The following is a 22,191-nucleotide window of genomic DNA, read 5'->3' as shown; positions in this document are numbered from 1 at the left end:
TCTTGCTGCGCAGCTGAATGTGCACGAAAGGTCAACTTCTTTCAAGAAACTCGCCAGTGGGGGAGGGGTTGTATTTGTACAGCAGAACTTTGCGTACAGTCCTGTGTCTGACTATACTAGCTACCGTTTCAGGGAGGTACAGAATGGAAAACTCTCTAAGACAACGTAGAGGTCTTCCAAGGTTTGCTATTACTCTTGATACATTTGGAAACGTTTCATGTTCTGCAGTCCAACTCGGATATGGTAGGCTCAGTAGCGTAGTAAACTATTTCAAGTGGTTCTTTCTCGGCTTGGCTGTAACTAGGCGGTGTTGATATCCTGTTTCAAAACCATGTTTACATAGGGCCCAGTTATACTTTTCTGAAAATGGGCCGACAAAAACGTATGCAGTCAATGTATTCTCCTGTCTACAACCAGAATGCAATGCTTATTTGAAGTGAGTAGCTATTTGTTGTGTCTGTTCTGCAGGTAACTTGACCCCAATGTGCCATACCAGTGGATGACAGATCTGTGTGAGGGAGGGATGGAGGACCTGTGGAGTATAGCGGTTGTGTTGCTGCAGGTGTGGTTCTCCGTGATGATAGGGTTCATCATGATACCTGCCATGTTTGGCCTCTCCCTGGGGGTCACTTCTGTCTACATTCAGATCCTGGTCAAAATACTGGAGGTAACTGTACCAAAACTCGACGAAAAAGTATGAACAAATTTATGCGCCCTCCAATGGAAATGGTTCTGGATAAGAGCGTCTGCTTAATGACTAAAATGTAAACTGTGCTGGAAATTCTGGAAGAGCTCAAATTCTGGATATCCAGAACAGCTCACAATGTATTATTTTATTCTAAAACATTTTCATCAAACATAACCGTGAATAGCATGTAATGGCGAAATATGTGATTTTGTTCAGGTAAAGGAATATTATTTGTTGGAAAACAGATGATTTATGAAAACCAAAATAATTTTTGTCAATCTATTAATCTGATCAAATTCAGGCTACTGTAGGCTATATTCTCTATTATTGTGTAGGATTGTATTCATGTTGCTCCCTGGCCCTTTAGAGCAGACAGACATAGTTAATGTGCAAAGTGGGGCACGCAAGGGCAGTTAGGCAATTAAAAGGCAATATGTAGAAAGCATTGTGTGAGAGGTCAACTGAAAATAACTCTGTTCTCTGGGCAGTGGGCCACCCTGCGGATCGAGAGAGGACACAGGGAACGATCCACTCTGCCAGTGCCTGCTCCTCTACCCTTTGGTGAGTGACTTTACACTCATTACCCATCAATGAGTTCATGCTGAGGTTTGGACTGGTCTGGAGAAGAGTATGTGAGTGGAGCTGGAGCAGAACATGCCCAATTTGACTGGAGCGCGGAGCGAGATTCCCAAAGGCTGGAGCGTCGGCCTTCTCGGCCGCTCCAATTTCACTCCAGTAGCGCTCACTTCACGAGCTCGGGCCGTGCTCTGCCCAGATAGGTCTGGCATATTCCCACCTTCAAGGAGCTTTCCGTTTTGATTGTGATATTTTGCCAAAAAAACCTTTAGGCCTACCTATAGGGGAAGAAAAACCGAAGGGTGTTTAGCATCCCCAGTGGCTCTGCAAGCGAGGAGAGGGTATTCTCTGCTGTTGGCCTGCCCTCCAGGCACCATTTCATGAGCCTGAAGCAACAGTCTCTGGCCAAACTCAAATTCAAAGGCACTCACTGAGCCTTATAAAGCATTTTTCGTCTAATTTCTATATAATTCTAAGTAAGTTACAGCCTATATGCGCAATTTATAGACTGATTATATAATGATTCAATACAATGAAATGTTGTTTAAATGCTGAGCGTTTATGTCCCTAACAGCTTAGGGCCGCACTCGCAAATGCCTCACAATGTATGTCTTTGTAGGCTATAGCCTTGAAATAATTGAAATAATACAGCCCAAATAATTGATTTCCGTTGCTTCTTAGGCTCCCTGTCTGGCTCCTGACCTATTTAGTGTTTATATGCTGTTTAGCAAAACATATATAACCTATTTGAAATGATGAGCGCTTCTTACATTCACCTTTTCATGTTTATGAAAATGATTTTGGTTTTGGTTTCAATACTTGAAAACCAAAAGGTAGGTCCAGGTCGTCACAAAAAGTAGACGGGGTTGGTTCAATTGTGATTTTAATGAATGGAGCTAATTCGGAGCAGCAGTTTTTCCCCCTGTGAGAGAAGAGCTCTGAAGTAGTTGTAAAGGATGCACAGCACCAGAGCAGTGAGACCCTGTCTGTGTAACTTATTGTGGATGGCTATAAAACTGTCATCTTTATGTTCTTCGTTAACTTTTGCGCGAATGAATTATTTTCTATGTTTTCTTCGCTATGCTGAATGTCACCATTTCAATCAACACCTTTTGGTCTGTATTTGCCCCTAACTGAAATGTGAATAACCCTGTAGTAATGATTAATTACACAGGTATAATGCTATTAATGCCACTACTTACCTAACTAGCACCACCTGGTGCACTAACCAAAATACAGGGGGTGCTCCGCCCAGGTCTTACCTAGTGTATATACTATGGGTATATGTATATACTACGGGTATATACTACAGGTATATGTATATGTATGCCCGCAGGCCTCTTGCCTAAGCACTCCCAGGGTGTGACTCCACCACTTAGGTTGGAGTCACTAAAACGTATTTTTTTCAAACACTCCACGAATGTCTTGTTAACAAACTACAGTTTTGGCAAGTCGGTTAGGACATCTATTTTGTACATGACACAAGTCATTTTTCCAACAATTGTTTACAGACAGATTATTTCACATAGAATTAACTGTATCACAATTCCAGTGGCTCAGAAGTACACATACGCTAAATTGATTGTGCCTTTAAACAGCTTGGAAAATTCCAGAAAATTATGTCATGGCTTTAGAAGCTTCTAATAGGCTAATTGACATAATTTGAGTCAATTGGAGGTGTACCTGTGGATGTATTTCAAGGCCTACCTTCAAACTCAGTACCTCTTTGCTTGACATCATGGAAAAATCAAAAGAAATCAGCCAAGACCTCAGAAAAAAAATTGTAGACCTCCACAAGTCTGATTCATCCTTGGGAGCCATTTTCAAAAACCTGAAGGTGCCACGTTCATCTGTACAAACACCATGGGACCACACAGCCGTCATACCGCTCAGGAAGGAGACGCGTTCTGTCTCCTAGAGATGAACGTACTTTGGTGCGAAACAAGTACAAAAGTATCTATATCCACAGTAAAACAAGTCCTATATCAACATAACCTGAAAGGGCGCTCAGCAAGGAAGAAGCCACTGCTCCAAAACCACCATAAAAAAGCCAGACTACGGTTTGCAACTGCACATGGGGACAAAGATCATACTTGCTGGAGAAATGTCCTCTGGTCTGATGAAATAAAAATGGAACTGTTTGGCCATAATGACCATTGTTATGTTAGGAGGAAAATGGGGAGGCTTGCAAGCCGAAGAATACCATCCCAACCGTGAAACATGGGGGTGGCAGCATCATGTTGTGGGGGTACTTTTCTGCAGGAGGGACTGGTACACTTCACAAAATAGATGGCATAATGAGGATGGACAGTTATATGGATATATTGAAGCAACATCTCAAGACATCAGTCAGGATGTTAAAGCTTGGTCACAAATGGGTCTTCCAAATGGACAATGACCCCAGGCATACTTCCAAAGTTGTGGCAAAATGGCTTAAGGACAACAAAGTCAAGGTATCGGAGTGGCCATCACAAAGCCCCGACCTCAATCCTATAGAAAAGTTGTGGACAGAACTGAAAAAGCGTATGCGAGGAAGGAGGCCTACAAACCTGACTCCGTTACACCAGCTCTGTCAGGAGGAATTTGCCAAAATTCACCCAACTTATTGTGGGAAGCTTGTGGAAGCCTACCCTAAACGTTTGACCGAAGTTAAACAATTAAAGGCAATGCTACCAAATACTAATTGAGTGTGTGTAAACTTCTGACCCACTGGGAATGTAATTCTCTCTACTATTATTCTGACATTTCACATTCTTAAAATAAAGTGGTGATCCTAACTGACCTAAGACATGGAATTTTTACCAGGATTAAATGTCAGAAATAGTGAAGGTGTATGTAAGGTGTATGTAAACTGTATGTAAACCTCCGACATCAACTGTACATCCAGTAAGTTGAGTTGAGTTCTGATGGTTTGTAGCAGAGCAATCACTTTTTGACAGCACCCCTGATTTGAACAAAACCTTCCATACATACTTGCCCATTGTATAAGTGCTCAGAAAGTGTCTTGTTGGAGCTGAATGCCAAAACCTTCAAGACATATGCCGAATGGTGCTCAAAGTTGAACCACACCTGCAGCCAATTTATGCTTGATCCAAAAATGTGTTTGGAGGCTCCATATGGAGAGTGTTACACAATTGGGAGGTCCTGTATAAACTCAAACTTGCTTCCTTGACAACTTCCATCTCATCAGCTCTACTCAACAGCTCTGCGCTGCCCCGCGAAGCGCAAGATGTATGAATCCCCTCACAGTAAATGCTACACGGCCAATGCAGACGACGGATTGACCATGATTGGCCTTTAACATCTCTGATGATGGGTTTACAGTGCATTCAGAGAGTATTCAGACCCCATGACTTTTTTCCAAATTTTGTTAAGTTACAGCCTTATTCTAAAATGGATTGAATTACTTTTTCCCCCTCATCAATCTACAAACAATACCCCATAATTTCAAAGCGAAAACAGATTTTTTTTTTACATAAGTGTCCAGACCCTTTTTTATGAGATTTGAAATTGAGCTCAGGTGCATCCTGTTTCCATTGATCATCCTTGATGTTTCTACAACTTGATTGGAGTCCGCTTTTTGACCAAGAAGGAGAGTGATGGAGTGCTGCGTCGGATGACCTGGCCTCCACAATCATCCAACCTCAAACCAATTGAGATGGTTTTGGATTAGTTGGACTGCAGAGTGAAGGAAAAGCAGCCAACAAGTGCTCAGCATATGTGGGAACTCCTTCAAGTCTTATGGAAAAGCATTCCATGGTTGAGAGAACGCCAAGAATGTGCAAAGCTGTCAACTGATTGGCTCAGTTGACAGCTTTGAAAGAAATTCCACAAAGCAACGTAAGGGCACAGGTTTTAATTTAAATGCATCCTAGGTGACTACCTCATGCAGCTGGTTGAGAGTATGCCAGGAGTGCGCAAAGCTGTCATCAAGGCAAAGGGTGGCTACTTTGAAAAATATAAAATATATTTTGATTTGTTTAATACTTTTTTGCTTACTGCATGATTCCATGTGTGTTATTTCATAGTTTTGATGTCTTCACTATTATTCTACATGTAGAAAATAGTAAAACAAATCAAGTTAAACCCTTGAATGAGTGGGTGTGTCTAAACTTTTGACTGGTACTGTATATGGACATGAATATAAAACATTTATACTATGAATACATTTTTTTATTATTATTCAAGTATAAATGACTAAAGTTGTGATAGATTGATATAGATTTTCAGTCAATTACCCAAATTACCCAAGATTCCGGCAGCTTTCGTAAATTACCGGTAGCATTGCAACCCTAATTCTGCTCTCATAACAAAGTGTTCTGTAGTATGAGGGATTGAATTCAGCTCGGTCTGGAAGGAGTATACCCTGCATATGTGACTGCGTGTCAGTGTAGGGGCTTGTGATTGGTCAACTCAGCACCTGTGGCTGATGTGTGGGTGTAGATTGGAGCAGCCCTGTCCCACTCTGATGATGCAATTGCGGATTGCGTAACTTCAGGCAGAAAACTCCCTCTCTCTGTGTAGCCTAACCTTCGACCCATATGCTGTGAAATACTGTGTGCCACCGTCATCTGCTTTTTCTGGAAATAAACATTTGAAAGTTGTCACTTCATCATCCTTATGATACCATTTGCCCTATATTGTGTTAAATACTTATACCCAATGGGCATGCATATCACATGCTATTTAATAACCACATTGAAGATTCCAATAGATCGGTTTTGTGTCAGGCTTTATACTGGGGACTTTTTGTGGTGTCTATAAATTATTTATCTCGAATTCCAATGTTGTTGAATTAACGCTCAGCCATCTGTTGGTCACAAACAATGGTATTGTAAATCAGATGTGACAGGAAACTTCAAAAAGTACAGAGGTCTTTTATTTGTGTTTTTTTATGAAACACAGGAAGGACAAGTCACCACCGTGATGTTGTGCAATAAGAGTTAGCTAATCGTTTAGCAAAGATTACAAAATCCACCATGTTTGCTCCTGTCGTCTATAACTCAATGTCTGTGAACATAATAATTAAGCTTGTATTACTGTATAATCATGGCACAAGGGAAGTGTTTTACTGAAGCTGGGCAAAATACAGTGCTGCTGTGTCTGAAGAAAAGGAATGAGAGCTCTCTACTCTGTGCTCTCAGTGGTACCTGGTACTGACAGGCCTCGTACTGATCAGCTATGCCACAACAGTCCTCCATTCCTCATCAGCTTTACCCTCTCTCTGGGATATCATAGATAGTTAGGTACTACAATCAGTAGGTACACTTATACTATCCTTGCCCTTCCTTACACCTCTCTATTTTATGTCCTAAATCGCTAGGTATTGACTAAACCCACAGGTATAACGTACTGTAAACGCCTCAGTTAATAATCTCTGTTGTCTCCTCTTCTTTGGCCAGGACTCATCCAGAGGGACGGGAGCTCCATGGAACAGGAGATGGGGGAGCTGCGTCGGTATCGTACCCAGTCCATATCGAGGGGAGAGTTTGCGCTGAGCGACTCGTTCTACTTCTACATAAAGGGCCTGGAGAGCATCGTGGATGACCAGGTGACTCAGCGCTTCTCCTCTGAGGAGCTGGTCTCTTGGAACCTCCTGACCCGCACCAACCACAACTTCCACTACATCAGCCTGCGACTCACCATTATCTGGGGACTGGGCGTGATCATACGTTACTGTGTCCTTTTCCCTCTCAGGTGGGTCTGACCTGCCCTTCTTGACCTCTTCTCCAGTCCTGCCAGTGTCCTACCCATTTCAGTTCAGCTCAATTCAGTTTGTCAACCGATCATGTACTCAATATGATGTGATCCATAGTAGAATGGTATACGTTTACATTTCTAGAGACTCTTTTTCAACATGTGATCCCTTCTTCCATTTAGGATAACCCTGGCAATCATTGGGTTGACCTGGCTGGTGATTGGGACAACCTTGGTGGGATTTCTACCTAACAAGAGGTAACTACGATGTGGTACGCTACTGAGTTTTTAAGAGTACGTTGTAGAACTTTCATAAATTGTGGTGATAGGAAGATTGAATGTTCCTATCTCTCAATGAGCCGGCTAGCTAGTATATTGCTCGAGAAAATAGAATATCCTTTGGCTGTTACCGTACATTGCTCTTGTGTTCTAGATTGAAGAACTGGCTCAGTGAATTAGTCCATCTAATGTGCTACAGGATCTGTGCCAGAGGTCTCTCTGCCACCATTCAATACCACAACAAGTCAGTATCCAGACAAACTACTTAGAAATACATTTAGGAAGTAATGTTGGTATCAACATTTTTCGATGTCATTGAAATAAATGCTTATTTTTGACAGGGAGAATAAGCCACAAAAAGGAGGAATATGCGTAGCAAACCACACCTCGCCTATTGACATTGTCATTTTGGCCAATGATGGATGCTACGCTATGGTGGGTAACATAAACATTGGTCAACATATCACTGATATTTGATATCTCATCCATCACTTTTGGTTCTTAGCAGGCTAGTGTTGTCATGCTCTCTGTGTCTGGTATTATTCCCAGGTGGGTCAAAGTCACGGTGGGCTGATGGGGGTCATCCAGAGGTCAATGGTGAGGTCCTGCCCCCACGTCTGGTTCGAGAGGTCGGAGATGAGAGACCGAAATGCTGTTACCAGTAGGTGAGACAGCAAGTAAATGGGAAAAGACAGCAGGATAGGTCTTTTTCATCTAAACATTTACTCAGTTTCTTATGAAAAGTAAATTAATCGCATGCCGATGTTTATGGTGCATATATTGATTGTATGACGATATACAGTACATTGCCATTACAGCCACTCAATCATCCTATCTGCTATATATTGTTTTCATCATGATTAGTGTTGTCCTGGTTATTGATCTGCCCCCATCCATCCTCTCCCAGATTGAGGGCTCATGTTGCAGCTAAAACCAATCTACCCATCTTGATCTTCCCTGAGGGTAAGTCTCTATACTTGGACTGTCAGGTCTTTCCTCTGCTGCAGTCTGGAGAAAAGTTGTGATTGAGGTCAATTCCATTTCAATTCAGTCAATGCACGAGGTAAACTCAAATTCCAATTTTCCTCATTACTTTTCGATAAGGGATTGCAGTTTACTTCCTGAATTGACTGAGTTGAATTGAAGTCGAGCCTAACACCACTGGACACTGTGGTTGTGGTAGTCTCGTGACTATGTCTGTTCCCTCTTACAAGGAACCTGCATCAACAACACATCGGTCATGATGTTCAAGAAGGGAAGCTTTGAGATTGGAGGGACTATCTACCCAGTCGCAATCAAGGTACTGGCTGCAATCTGAATGTCTGAAATCCCCTTGTGTTCTCTAACCTCTGCTCCTCCATCAAGCAGCATGTCACTGAGCACTTATTATATGAATGCATCATCAAGTTGACACCATATTGGCCTTGTTACGTGTTGACTTTGTCTCAGCCTTTTGATTTTATAATTGTTCAAATCTCCTCCTTTCTGTCCTTCCCTGTTAGTATGACCCTCGTTTTGGAGATGCCTTCTGGAACAGTGCCAAGTACAACATGGTGAACTACCTGCTGAGAATGATGACCAGCTGGGCCATCGTGGTCAACGTGTGGTACCTGCCCCCCATGACCAGGCGGGTAGGTTGTCACACTGTGTATGCTGTATTACTGCCAGCTACTCCCTCCCATGACCAACAGATTGGACTTGGATGTAGTGTTTTCTTCACAAACCCTTACAGAATGCACACACCTCGTACCCCCATGGCCATAGACATACATAAGACCCCTCAAAGACCTCTCTATATGTTTATTCATCATATCCCTCTTCATTGCTGTTTTGGACAGGAAGGGGAAGATGCGGCCCAGTTTGCCAACAGAGTGAAGTCTGCTATCGCACATCAGGGAGGGTTATTGGACATGGCGTGGTAAGGAACCGTTCAGTAAACGTGCTTGAATCTCACTAAAGATCCTTCTAAAACATGCCATTCTATCGTAATAGAGTTCTGGAATCAGAAGAAAATGTGCTGTGAACCACACTATTCCACAATAATGGGTTGTAAAGGTTATTGTCAGCCGTGTTAGGTGACCTTCAGTCTCCTCTCTGTCTCTCTACAGGGATGGGAGTTTGAAGAGAGCCAAGGTGAAAGAGGAATTTAAAGAGCAGCAGCAGAAGATGTACAGCAGTATGGTTATGGGGAAGAAAGGTAGAAACTCCCAAGAGCCTCACACAGAGACCACCAGGAGACAATGACTCTGGGATTAACACTGTGGACAAAGTATTTTACACACTACAATGCATATGGACTGGATTTATTCCAAAACAAAGGCATTTGTTTTGTATTCATCATAGTTGTGTGGTGAATAGAGTATAGATTGATATCTGAATCTGATACACAACACGTATCAACTTTTAATGCATGAAATGCCTTATTTTAAAGACTGCGCAATTACATATTTTATAGAGTCATAAACATTTCAAACTTCACTGCAAGTAGTACTATGGTATAAAATCATCTCTAATGTTACAGTAATGCTACGTTTTCTGATTGCCATCTAACTAAACTCACCTTAATCGAAGAACGTGTTTACATTGTTTGTACTAGTATTAATATTACTCTGTACAGTTTGTGCCGCTTATGTTACATTATGCTCCGTACAATGCAACCCCTAACCCCATATAAACAATATATACATTCATGTTTTGGAGGTGCTTTGGTCAAAGTCTGATTTATTTATTTTAAGACTGGGCTTATTGTTGCTTTACTTCATATCTTAAATGTTATGAAATCTACATTTTGGCCCAGCCCTGAAAACCACTTCCCCTGGCCTAACCCTTAAGCATTTGTGTATATCTGAAAAGATTAGATGTATAGGTATAATGGAAACGCCTATAGAGGCTAATTCGAGGTTGTGTCTGTCTGGAGCTAGTTGTACAATTCAGCTTGTAATGTCGTATATAAAACACTAGGAGTCAGGTTTTTCAAACAAATAACAATCACGTCGCCAACTCTTACTCTGTCCATGATCGGAAGGATCCACTCACACAAAAAGATCTCACTACCTTTACTAAATATCAACAGCTCATTTACAATCCAAAGTTTTTGAATTTTAAAAAATAAATGCTGCTGCTATTAAGTTGAATAGTATGGGGTGTGGGAATCATGTTATATCACGGCTGATTAAAACTGTATTTGGTGTACCATACAGCTTTGTTTTTAGATTTACACTCCAAAAACTCATACAAAGCACAAGTCCCCATAAACAAATATTTAGTTTCATACATTTTTTTATACAAATGTTGTAAAATGTTCATATTAATGACAATGATTACTAAATAAGCTGAGTTCTTGGTGTGTAAAAATACGACATTCCGGTTCTGGAAGGAAGATGGGAGTGATTGTTAACTGTGTGGTAATATAACAGGCTTATTTGACTAAGATCCTGTATACGTCTAACAATAGAACAACTATCATCTAACCAAGGTCATCCTTTTGGGACAAGGACGTACTCTTGATCCCAAATCAAATGGCTGCAGAGATAAGCGTGGGTAAGACATGTTTACTGTGACGGTGCTTTAATAAAGAAAGCAGAGACTGTGAAATAGCATTGAGTTATTCTTCCGCACACGGTGAGCTGGAGCCAGCTTAAATTTCACAGCCTCTCCTCGGTCGCAGACCCACACCGAGACCATCTCCCAGCCCGGCTCAAGCACCCGGCTATAATAACAATCCCGCAACTTAAATTGCTTGAACAGAAATGTTTGTTCTCTTCTAACAGGATTGTGAATTATTAATCGGATCTAAAGCCGATTTTATAACCCGATTGTTGAGGTGGGACTCTTGGCGAGCGATGCTCCACCACACCATTTACTGTGATGTATGTGTCTGCACATCTTTATATCCAATTTAATGTGATTCAGATAGATTTCAAAGGGACATCATAAAAGGCATGGGAGTGACCCCTGCTGGGCCTGTATGACTGGAGACTCCATACAACTGCCCGGTATGTCTCAATATGTTGATTCGATTTTCTCCATTTCACTTTTACTCCAAAGTGATCTATACAAATGTAATGCAGGTACACTCAGTAAATATGAATAAATTGCCAAATTGAATCATTTCCCCCGGAGAATGTAGTTCATGGAGGACATCGTTTTAAATCACAGTTTGCCTGGAACTGAGCATCTTGACCAGTCAGGAGGGTAGATGACTCTGGCTCTGTCTAAGACCTGCCATTAGTTAGGGCTTAATGTCTTTCAAAACATTGTTCTGCCATCCCTTCTATGCTTCGAGTGGAACTCCTAGGCTAATGTATGTGATGTTTAGGTTCAATGTACACAGACAGAAATCAATATAGAGACATTGAGAAGAATGTCAGGAAAGACTATTCAATCTACAGCCCCACGATGCACCTCAATAAAAATAAAAAAGTTATTTTTTTTGGTCTCTGCCTCCCTAATGTTATTGCATCAATTTCATCACAAGTTTCCCCTTTGTGTGTTTTGGGCTTAGTCAAAAGACAAAAGTCAGGTACATGGATGGACAGCGTGTCCTGGTGAGCTGGAGGGGAGGTGTGTGAATAGGTAACCTGTGCTGTCTGTCCTTCCACCAGCAGTCCTCCGTAGCTTCAATCCCACTTCGTCCGATTGTGTGCTTCTGACAGAGAGAGATCAGTAAGAGAGAGGCTCAGGATGAGCTATCTACCACTGCATACATCTCATCCAATGACACTGAATCTCTTCTGAGTTCTGTAATTATTCAGCAACAAGCCAATTTATTGTGCGCTTAGTTAATCACTTGACTTCATAAGAAAGGGAAAGAAAATGACCATTAATCCAGTACCTGCTTTATTTCGTCACAAAATGAATCAGACTGATAGTTATCAAATATTATATGTTTTGTTGCAAAAACAAAACATAAACATTTTTTGGTTCACAGCTCCAGCGAATGCCTGACTATAAAACAGAGCTACAATTGGAACGGGATGAAGGATATCTGTCTGTTTGGCAGATAAATAATACAATGAGACAAGTGTGCGACGCTTCAATTCTGTGAGCAGTGTGTCTGCCGTTTCCAGGCATGGCCCCAGACTGGACTGTAGCTCCTGTCACAGGGTGAACGTGATGCTATGACATGTCACACTATAGCCAGGACCAAATCAGGATTAACGCAGGTCAAAGCAAGCCTCCCATAGACAGACACGCAGCATTATCACCATGCTGGTTCTCAACAAACGGCACAAAACAAAGTATGAAAAGAAAACATCTTCAACAAAGTTTGTTGCAAAGTTTCAAGCATTTCCATTTTCTGTTTTTAGTGTGTGAGTGTGCATGAGAATGTGTGTGTGTGTGTGTTCATTCCCCATATAAAGTGACTTGGTGGCCAGGAGGGGGAAATATAAGACCAGCTCTTTCAAGATCCTGCCTGATTTGCATACACTAATGAAACAGGCTATAATTGGTCCACATTGATTTTTTTTGATTGAGCTACAATGTAGTCTGAAGTTCTTCAAGTGGAGAGCTGATTGATTTGTGGTTAAATTCAAGATAATTTTGTTTGAGAAATAATTATGCTCTTATCTAGTTATCATCAAATGCTGAAAGGAATCTTTTCGACTAGATTGTATGGTTGGCTTGAGGGACTTTTCTTTTGTTGTACGATCATTTGTACAGTAGTATATCCATATTGTGTAAGGAAAATATGTAATCTTACAGCAATATCATGACCATGAATAGAAAGTTTAAAAAGCTTTCACAGTGAAGGCAACTTTTGGTAGAGCCCACTCATTTTCATCACAGCCTACAACACAGATTAGAGAGTCCACAGACCCTTTTCCCCTCTGTTTTGACAAAATAGAAAATGCATTGTGTTGGGAGGGAAACAAAAAAAATCGGTGAGCTACATGAAAAATGTCCTTTGGTGAGGTACATGAAGGTGTGTAATTGCAGACTACACTTTGCCCTCGGCCCTGTGCCTCAAAAGGTGTTTCTTCTTTTATTGACAGAGTAGCAGAATTTCACCTTGAACGTGGAGCGTGCTGGAGGCTGGCAGTGGCTCTCTGCGTCTCCCCTCCCTTTGATTGCTTTTGTTTCCAGGTCACCTCCTATCTATTGCAGCAACTTTTTCAATTTCTTAGGACTTGTTATAAGAGGATAAAAGGCATGGCCAGTGGGTGCTGAATGCAGGCCGATGCCGTTCTCTGGGAAATGTACATAAACCTAGAAAGAAATGATACCAAAGAACCAGATTCGACACCCCTCACTTTCATGCTCACTGAGTAAAGGAGATGATCTTCTCTAAGAATGGGATTCAATGAAACTCACTGTGGCGCAAGTTCATCAAAGAAATAATCATATAAATGTATTGCTCCGTTAATATAAAATTATCTTAGCCTTGATGATTAATTGCGTTACATTTATGAAAGTGTGTTTTCGTACAAATCAAAGGGGCGGGGGATGATGGATGATGAGGGAGGATATGATGAATGAAGAAAGCAATGGAACTAAATTGAAAGTGTACTCATCCGTTCTCTCTTTCACAACTAATGATGAATTGAGCATGTCACAGTGAACAATACATGTTCAGGTTTAAACATCATCTCCTCCACAGAGCTGTAATGTGGACCGACGACCAGGCAGGTAGCTCAGTCTGACGGAACTCTTCACACTTCTCAGATGGCTTTTCCATTGCAGGCATGGCATAGAGCGAGAGGGCTTTGATTTGCAGGGAATAATTGAGTGCCTTTGATGAATGACTGTGTTATGGAATACATGGACGTACAGAGCCTTTGTGTACCTACAAGCGTCATGGCCTGTGGTAGACCAGTATTCAGAAGTAGATTTAGACCTGATTCTGGATCTGATCCTAAACTAGATTTAATTCACTTTGACAAGCAGCATCTACTGTATTCATATACACTTGATGTAGGCAATTCCCAATTCCTCAGGAAGTTTTGTATTTGTGTGTGTAACCTTTCACAGATGTCTCTACCTTTCCCTTTTGTCTTCCCCAAAAAGTCAAAACTAGTCAAAAGAATTGAGGGCGGACATATTGTTTGCTTTGCTGTGTTAAAAAACAAACAAATTGACACGCAGCCAAAGTTACCGATGATCAAATTCCTATTAAGATTTGCATTTGGCTCCAGGCGACAGCCTATATTGTAAATAATATTGCTATCTGTGAGATGGCGACAGTTGGGAAATGAAGAAGACACAATGAGGATGGAATTAATAGGGAGAAAATAACGATGGTGCCTTGGGATCTCTATGCATGCAGTAATGCAACTTAGTTATTCCTTTACAAATAACCACAATGTAATAATAGCTAGCGGGATTGCACATAGCTGCATAGCTACAGTAGGAAAAACAGCAAATGAACAACAACAGAAATCGGAAAGAGGGCTAGTCCTCCGAAAACTACTATTTTAATCCTTTCCATCCCAGCAATTGTGTGAATGACATTTTCCCCTGATATAAACAATTATTATAGTCACAGAAAATGAATATTTAATTGAGCATATAATAAAACTGTAGACTTACAGAATGTGGCCCTGCATGCCTCTTATGTTCATAAAGAATCTCTCATAAAGGTCTCTCAGGGGTTTGGGAGAATTCAGCTCTCTTTTTCCTCCAGTACCACAACTCCACTGCTGAAATGTTATTCTTTAAAGCAGTGCTGCAAATATCAGCTCAGCGGAGCAGCACGCTTTATAACTTCTAAGCAAAATGAATACTTTTTAATTTCTCTGCCTTGGATGGCCAGGGGCCCCAGGACAATGTTGATGGATGACGTTTTAATGCTGCTGAATGTTATTTTTACTGAACAGGGAAAACTATAAATTTTTACTTCAATGGCAATGATCGTGCCCTATGCATAAAAGTGTGGCGGATGTGCGTTGCCCATGAATAATCACCTCTAGCAGCAGATGTTACTTTGCAGAAACCAATTCCTCAGATAAGATTTGCAGAAGATTAATTGTCTACAGCTGTTTCATGGCCCGGTGCAATCTTAATACATTTATGAGAAGTTTAAAAGCTCACTGCGGAGACTCCCATGTGAGACTGCAGAGAGAAAGGCCTGCTTTATTCCTGCATCTGGATTCATATCCTCTGTCATATTCATCATTAGTCTTTATGCAAGCCGATCCAAGGCGCTGCGGATCATTATTGTGCAAGGTGCAACAGTGTCCTCCTTCCCCGTCTTTGTTCTTTCTTTATCCTCTCTTTCTCACTCATCATCCCAGCATATTTTCTTCTTCGTTTTTCTCTTCTTTTTTGAGTGAGCGAATTATTCAAATTTGTGCAAATGAGTTGTTTCCATTTTTCCCCTCTCCGAGTGGAAATTGAAAGTGACCTGGCGTGACCCTCATCAGTTACTGGTACTAAATTGCAGGGAATGTGCCGTCCGCATCACTCTAACGGCACAGGGCCGCTCCAGAGATTCGTTAACGACTGAGATATGACCCTGCCTGTGCACAGCACCTGCAGTAGTTAGGAACAATCACAGTGTTATGACCCATACTCCAGGCTTTATAAAGCACCGTTTGAATATTCCACAGAGAACCACGGCAATCATGTTCACCCTGCCAATGGTGTGTCAGGGGTCTCACTCAACAGGACAGCCATTTAAAAGAAGCGTTTTAAAGAATCCTTTCATGTTTAAAAGTTCCAAACACAGGCAGGAGGAACACAGATTTTCTGTGGATTTAATTTGCTCAGCGTTTAACCCTGTGCTGCTATCCCCTCTAAGTCATTGTGTGCTTTTCATTCCACATTAGCTCATCTAATAGCATGACGGAGGTTTCTCTCTCAGATGATACAGCTGCCGATAGATGGTCTGCATCCATTATTTATATGTGAATCCCTGCAGCGCATGGATGGGTCACAGGAAACACTGTGACCTGTGAGTTACATTACTCTCCTATATTGTGTCACTATCCACATGTTTATTTATGCCACGGATATCATTTTCAATCTCTTGATTATCTAAAAACTATATAACCTCATCTATAATGGACCATAACTCACTTATAGTGTGATTTTATACTGTCCAAATGTTTTCACCCTATGTCTGTAGATAATGTATCCCGGTCATGGTTCAGTTAAATGTAGGGCCTAATCTATCACAGTCATGGTTCAGTTAAATGTAGGGCCTAATCTATCACCGTCATGGTTCAGTTAAATGTAGGGCCTAATCTATCACCGTCATGGTTCAGTTAAATGTAGGGCCTAATCTATCACAGTCATGGTTCAGTTAAATGTAGGGCCTAATCTATCACCGTCATGGTTCAGTTAAATGTAGGGCCTAATCTATCACCGTCATGGTTCAGTTACATGTAGGGCCTAATCTATCACCGTCGTGGTTCAGTTAAATGTAGGGCCTAATCTGTCATGGTTCAGTTAAATGTAGGGCCTAATCTATCACCATCGTGGTTCAGTTAAATGTAGGGCCTAATCTATCACAGTCGTGGTTCAGTTAAATGTAGGGCCTAACCTATCACAGTCGTGGTTCAGTTAAATGTAGGGCCTAATCTATCACAGTCATGGTTCAGTTAAATGTAGGGCCTAATCTATCACCGTCATGGTTCAGTTAAATGTAGGGCCTAATCTATCACAGTCGTGGTTCAGTTAAATGTAGGGCCTAATCTATCACAGTCATGGTTCAGTTAAATGTAGGGCCTAATCTATCACCGTCATGGTTCAGTTAAATGTAGGGCCTAATCTATCACAGTCGTGGTTCAGTTAAATGTAGGGCCTAATCTATCACCGTCATGGTTCAGTTAAATGTAGGGCCTAATCTATCACCATCGTGGTTCAGTTAAATGTAGGGCCTAATCTGTCATGGTTCAGTTAAATGTAGGGCCTAATCTATTACCATTGTGGTTCAATTAAATGTAGGGCCTAATCTATCACCGTCATGGTTCAGTTAAATGTAGGGCCTAATCTATCACAGTCGTGGTTCAGTTAAATGTAGGGCCTAACCTATCACAGTCGTGGTTCAGTTAAATGTAGGGCCTAATCTATCACAGTCATGGTTCAGTTAAATGTAGGGCCTAATCTATCACCGTCATGGTTCAGTTAAATGTAGGGCCTAATCTATCACAGTCGTGGTTCAGTTAAATGTAGGGCCTAATCTGTCATGGTTCAGTTAAATGTAGGGCCTAATCTATTACCATCGTGGTTCAGTTAAATGTAGGGCCTAATCTATCACAGTCATGGTTCAGTTAAATGTAGGGCCTAATCTATCACCGTCATGGTTCAGTTAAATGTAGGGCCTAATCTATCACTGTCATGGTTCAGTTAAATGTAGGGCCTAATCTATCACAGTCATGGTTCAGTTAAATGTAGGGCCTAATCTATCACCGTCATGGTTCAGTTAAATGTAGGGCCTAATCTATCACCGTCATGGTTCAGTTACATGTAGGGCCTAATCTATCACCGTCGTGGTTCAGTTAAATGTAGGGCCTAATCTGTCATGGTTCAGTTAAATGTAGGGCCTAATCTATCACCATCGTGGTTCAGTTAAATGTAGGGCCTAATCTATCACAGTCGTGGTTCAGTTAAATGTAGGGCCTAACCTATCACAGTCGTGGTTCAGTTAAATGTAGGGCCTAATCTATCACAGTCATGGTTCAGTTAAATGTAGGGCCTAATCTATCACCGTCGTGGTTCAGTTAAATGTAGGGCCTAATCTATCACAGTCGTGGTTCAGTTAAATGTAGGGCCTAATCTATCACAGTCATGGTTCAGTTAAATGTAGGGCCTAATCTATCACCGTCATGGTTCAGTTAAATGTAGGGCCTAATCTATCACAGTCGTGGTTCAGTTAAATGTAGGGCCTAATCTATCACCGTCATGGTTCCGTTAAATGTAGGGCCTAATCTATCACCATCGTGGTTCAGTTAAATGTAGGGCCTAATCTGTCATGGTTCAGTTAAATGTAGGGCCTAATCTATTACCATCGTGGTTCAGTTAAATGTAGGGCCTAATCTATCACCGTCGTGGTTCAGTTAAATGTAGGGCCTAATCTATCACAGTCGTGGTTCAGTTAAATGTAGGGCCTAATCTATCACAGTCATGGTTCAGTTAAATGTAGGGCCTAATCTATCACCGCCATGGTTCAGTTAAATGTAGGGCCTAATCTGTCATGGTTCAGTTAAATGTAGGGCCTAATCTATCACCATCGTGGTTCAGCTAAATGTAGGGCCTAATCTATCACCGTCATGGTTCAGTTAAATGTAGGGCCTAATCTATCACAGTCGTGGTTCAGTTAAATGTAGGGCCTAACCTATCACAGTCGTGGTTCAGTTAAATGTAGGGCCTAATCTATCACCGTCGTGGTTCAGTTAAATGTAGGGCCTAATCTATCACCGTCGTGGTTCAGTTAAATGTAGGGCCTAATCTATCACCGTCGTGGTTCAGTTAAATGTAGGGCCTAATCTATCACCGTCGTGGTTCAGTTAAATGTAGGGCCTAATCTATCACCGTCGTGGTTCAGTTAAATGTAGGGCCTAATCTATCACAGTCGTGGTTCAGTTAAATGTAGGGACCTAATCTATCACCGTCACGGTTCAGTTAAATGTTAATTACCATTACCAATTACCATTTAAAAACTTGTTTTAAAGTATCATTTTTACATCAGTTTGAAATGTTACTGAGGCCTATGTCTAAAGCCCTTCTACCTGGCATGTGTTTTCACTGACATTTTCAACATGTCCCTGATTGAGTCTGCAATACCAACATGTTTCAAGCAGACCAACATAGTCTCTGTGCCCAAGAAATACGAAGGCAACCTGCCTAAATGACTACAGACCCGTAGCACTCACGTCTATAGCCATGAAGTGCTGGTAATGGCTCACATCAACACATTATCCCCGAAACCCTAGACCCACTCCAATTTGCATACCGCCCAAAAAGATCTACAGATGATGCAATCTCTTTTGCACTCCACACTGCCTTTTCCCACCTGGACAAAAGGAACACCTATGTGAGAATGCTATTCATTGACTACAGCTCAGCGTTCAACACCATACTACCCTCAAAGCTCATCACTAAGCTAAGGATCCTGGGACTAAACACCTCCCTCTGCAACTGGATCCTGGACTTCCTGACGGGCCCCCCCAGGTAGTGAGGGTAGGTAGCAACACATCTGCCATTCTGATCCTCAACACTGGAGCCCCCCCAGGGGTGCGTGCTCAGTCCCCTCCTGTACTCCCTGTTCACCCACGACTGCATGGCCAGGCACGACTCCAACACCATCATTAAGTTTGCAGACGACACAACAGTGTTCACCGACAATGACGAGACAGCCTATAGGGAGGAGGTCAGAGACCTGGCCGGGTGGTGTCAAAATAACAACTTATCCCTCAACGTAATCAAGACTAAGGAGATGATTGTGGACTACAGAGCACGCCCCATTCTCATCGACGGGGCTGTAGTGGAGCAGGTTGAGAACTTCAAGTTTCTTGGTGTCCACATCACCAACACCAAAACAGTTGTGAAAAGGGCACGAAAAAGCCTATTCCCCCTCAGGAAACTAAAACGATTTGGCATGGGTCCTCAGATCCTCAATTGGTTCTACAGCTGCAACATCGAGAGCATCCTGACTTGTTGCATCACAGCCTGGAACGGCAATTGCTCAGCCTCTGACCGCAAGGCACTACAGAGGGTAGTGCCTACGGCCCAGTACATCACTGGGGCTAAGCTGCCTTCCATCCAGGACCTCTACACCAGGCGGTGTCAGAGGAAGGCCCTAAAAATTGTCAAAGACCCAAGCCACCCCAGTCATAGACTGTTCTCTCTACTACCGCATGGAAAGCGGTACCGGAGTGCCAAGTCTAGGACAAAAAGGCTTCTCAACAGTTTTTACCTCCAAGCCAACCAGTGCCCCCGCACATTGGCTAACAGGGCTATCTGCATTGTGTCCCGCCACCCACCACCCGCCAACCCCTCTTTTTACGCTACTGCTACTCTCGGTTTATCATATATGCATCGTCACTTCAACCATATCTACATGTACTTACTACCTCAATCAGCCCGACTAACCATTGCCTGTATGTAGCCTCGCTACTGTTATAGCCTCGCTACTGTTATTTTTTACTGTCTTTTTACTGTTGTTTTTATTTCTTTACTTACCTATTGTTCATCTAATACCTTTTTTGCACTGTTGGTTAGAGCCTGTAAGTAAGCATTTCATTGTAAGGTTGTATTCGGTTGTATTCGGCGCACGTGATAAATACACTTTGATTTAATTTGATTTATCTAACCAAATAGCCAAACCTATCAACCAAATGCAAATATTGCAGATGAGGCCACTGTAATGACCCGGATGTTGTTGGTCCATCTGAGAGTCGTCTGTGTGTGTTGAAGACTATGGTCACGACCCCCTGCTCAGACGTTGCATGCATCAACCAATGTGCCACCACGTCATCGACTGTGTCATCGACCGACAGATTGCTTTAATTAACATGTGATGTGGTTAGCTGACACGTAAAATACATATCCTGGCGTTGGCAACGCCTGGGCAGAGGAACGCACCCAATGTGTAGCCTCTAGCGTCTGTCTGTCTGATGATCTTTGTCAATGCCCTCACCTTCCTCTACAGCACATTTAAGTGCAATAAAAGCCAGCTTAGTATTAATTGACAGGGAGGCCATAAATAACGCTGGCTAACCTTGGGTATTGCCTCATTTCCACGCCACCTCCTACATGGAACATGACTTAATATGCTGCAATAAATGAAACCTTCAGTTCATAAATTTGCATGATTTATATGGGGGATATTAAATTAATTTACCGTAATAAATATGCAACAACATGAAAGCGGTGTAGCCGCATAATGTTCATTCATTCTAATGTGATGATGGGACTTAATTAGTAATTGGTTCCTCTTTCTTTCTCCGCTTTCTGCTCATTATCGAAAATAATTCACTTAATGAACTTAATATTGTGTCTCCTCTACCTTTTATTATGCCTGTTAAGTCGGATGTCTTGCAAGTAAATAGAACCTGGTTTATGTGCTGAGGATGGATGAAGGTGCTTTACAGGCACTGATGTCTATGGCGGAGGGCATCATCACCATAATATGGACACAAAATCTTTAACCTTTTAATTGCCATTAAGCGAAGCAAGGATCTGTGACCTTATCTGTATATTGTCTAGTCAGACATGATTCCATGTCAATGAACAATGCTTTGGATGGTTTGACCAGGGACCTGGGGGACAAAATCCCTTTGGTCCTCTACCTACAGTACATGAGAAGCAGTGTGCGAAGCCAGAGTAGATCTGGACATGAATGCGTATCCTCTTCCTCTCCCTGTAGCAGTTCACATCACCATTCCCCTGTGCCTCCCTTCCTCCCTGCACACCTGCCCGGCTGTGTGTATAAACAGATACCTGTCACGTATGAGGAATAGGATGCCTCCTTAACAAATGCCTCATTCTTTGCGGATTATTTACTTTTAATGGGCGGGGGGTGGATGAGAAAAGCACTTAATATGTGCTCACACGAGGCGTGATGTATGGGGTCACCGTAGCGCTGGTGGCATCGCCCCACTTTGCTCTTTTGAAATAAATCTATCAGAGGAGAGGGGTTGGCTTGGCTGGAAGGTAGGCTGTATGCTACAAGGGGTCTGGTAAAGCTGTGTTCTTACAGGACAGAGAGGATAGTCAACACCTCAGAGGAATAATACCTTGTTTTGTCTTTAACGGGGCCATTTATTTGCCATTTGCTGATAATATGAACATTAAATGGTTGAACATTATCAACAAGACATCACAGAGGTATTAATACTATGTTATTAATGACTACTGGGCCCTTCCTAACCCTTTATAACGACTTGCACCACTGCTCCATTCATTCATCTCTGAACTCTTAATGATCAAAAGGATTAATTCCCACAGTATTCTGTTATTAATATCCTGAACAGAGATAAAAGTCCTATTAACACAAGGCCAGCATA

At 41.9% G+C, this 22,191-nt stretch overlaps 1 protein-coding gene across 1 annotated transcript; it reads left to right on the top strand.

Annotated features, from left to right (window-relative positions):
* The first annotated feature begins 22 nt into the window (after positions 1–22).
* On the top strand, positions 23–10,437 carry gpat3 (glycerol-3-phosphate acyltransferase 3). The gene is made up of 13 exons (XM_035776409.2): positions 23–181; positions 469–667; positions 1,177–1,249; positions 6,667–6,961; positions 7,145–7,219; positions 7,395–7,484; positions 7,582–7,675; positions 7,790–7,905; positions 8,148–8,203; positions 8,455–8,540; positions 8,743–8,871; positions 9,079–9,158; positions 9,349–10,437. Exons 2-13 carry the CDS (start codon positions 500–502, stop codon positions 9,482–9,484), a joined length of 1,398 nt encoding a protein of 465 aa, XP_035632302.1. The 5' UTR covers positions 23–181; positions 469–499; the 3' UTR covers positions 9,485–10,437.
* Positions 10,438–22,191: the final 11,754 nt, after the last annotated feature.

Source organism: Oncorhynchus keta, chromosome 9, assembly GCF_023373465.1.
Source record: "Oncorhynchus keta strain PuntledgeMale-10-30-2019 chromosome 9, Oket_V2, whole genome shotgun sequence".
Classification (NCBI taxonomy): domain Eukaryota; kingdom Metazoa; phylum Chordata; class Actinopteri; order Salmoniformes; family Salmonidae; genus Oncorhynchus; species Oncorhynchus keta.
The sequence above is the reverse complement of the archived record's forward strand: the minus strand, read 5'-3'. Positions and strand labels throughout refer to the sequence as shown.

Coding starts and splice junctions, on each gene's coding strand:
- gpat3 (XM_035776409.2), top strand. CDS start 500: ATGACAGATCTGTGTGAGGGAGGGATGGAGGACCTGTGGAGTATAGCG. Junction 668..1,176: donor TCCTGGTCAAAATACTGGAG/GTAACTGTACCA, acceptor TTCTCTGGGCAG/TGGGCCACCCTGCGGATCGA. Junction 8,204..8,454: donor CATCTTGATCTTCCCTGAGG/GTAAGTCTCTAT, acceptor CCCTCTTACAAG/GAACCTGCATCAACAACACA.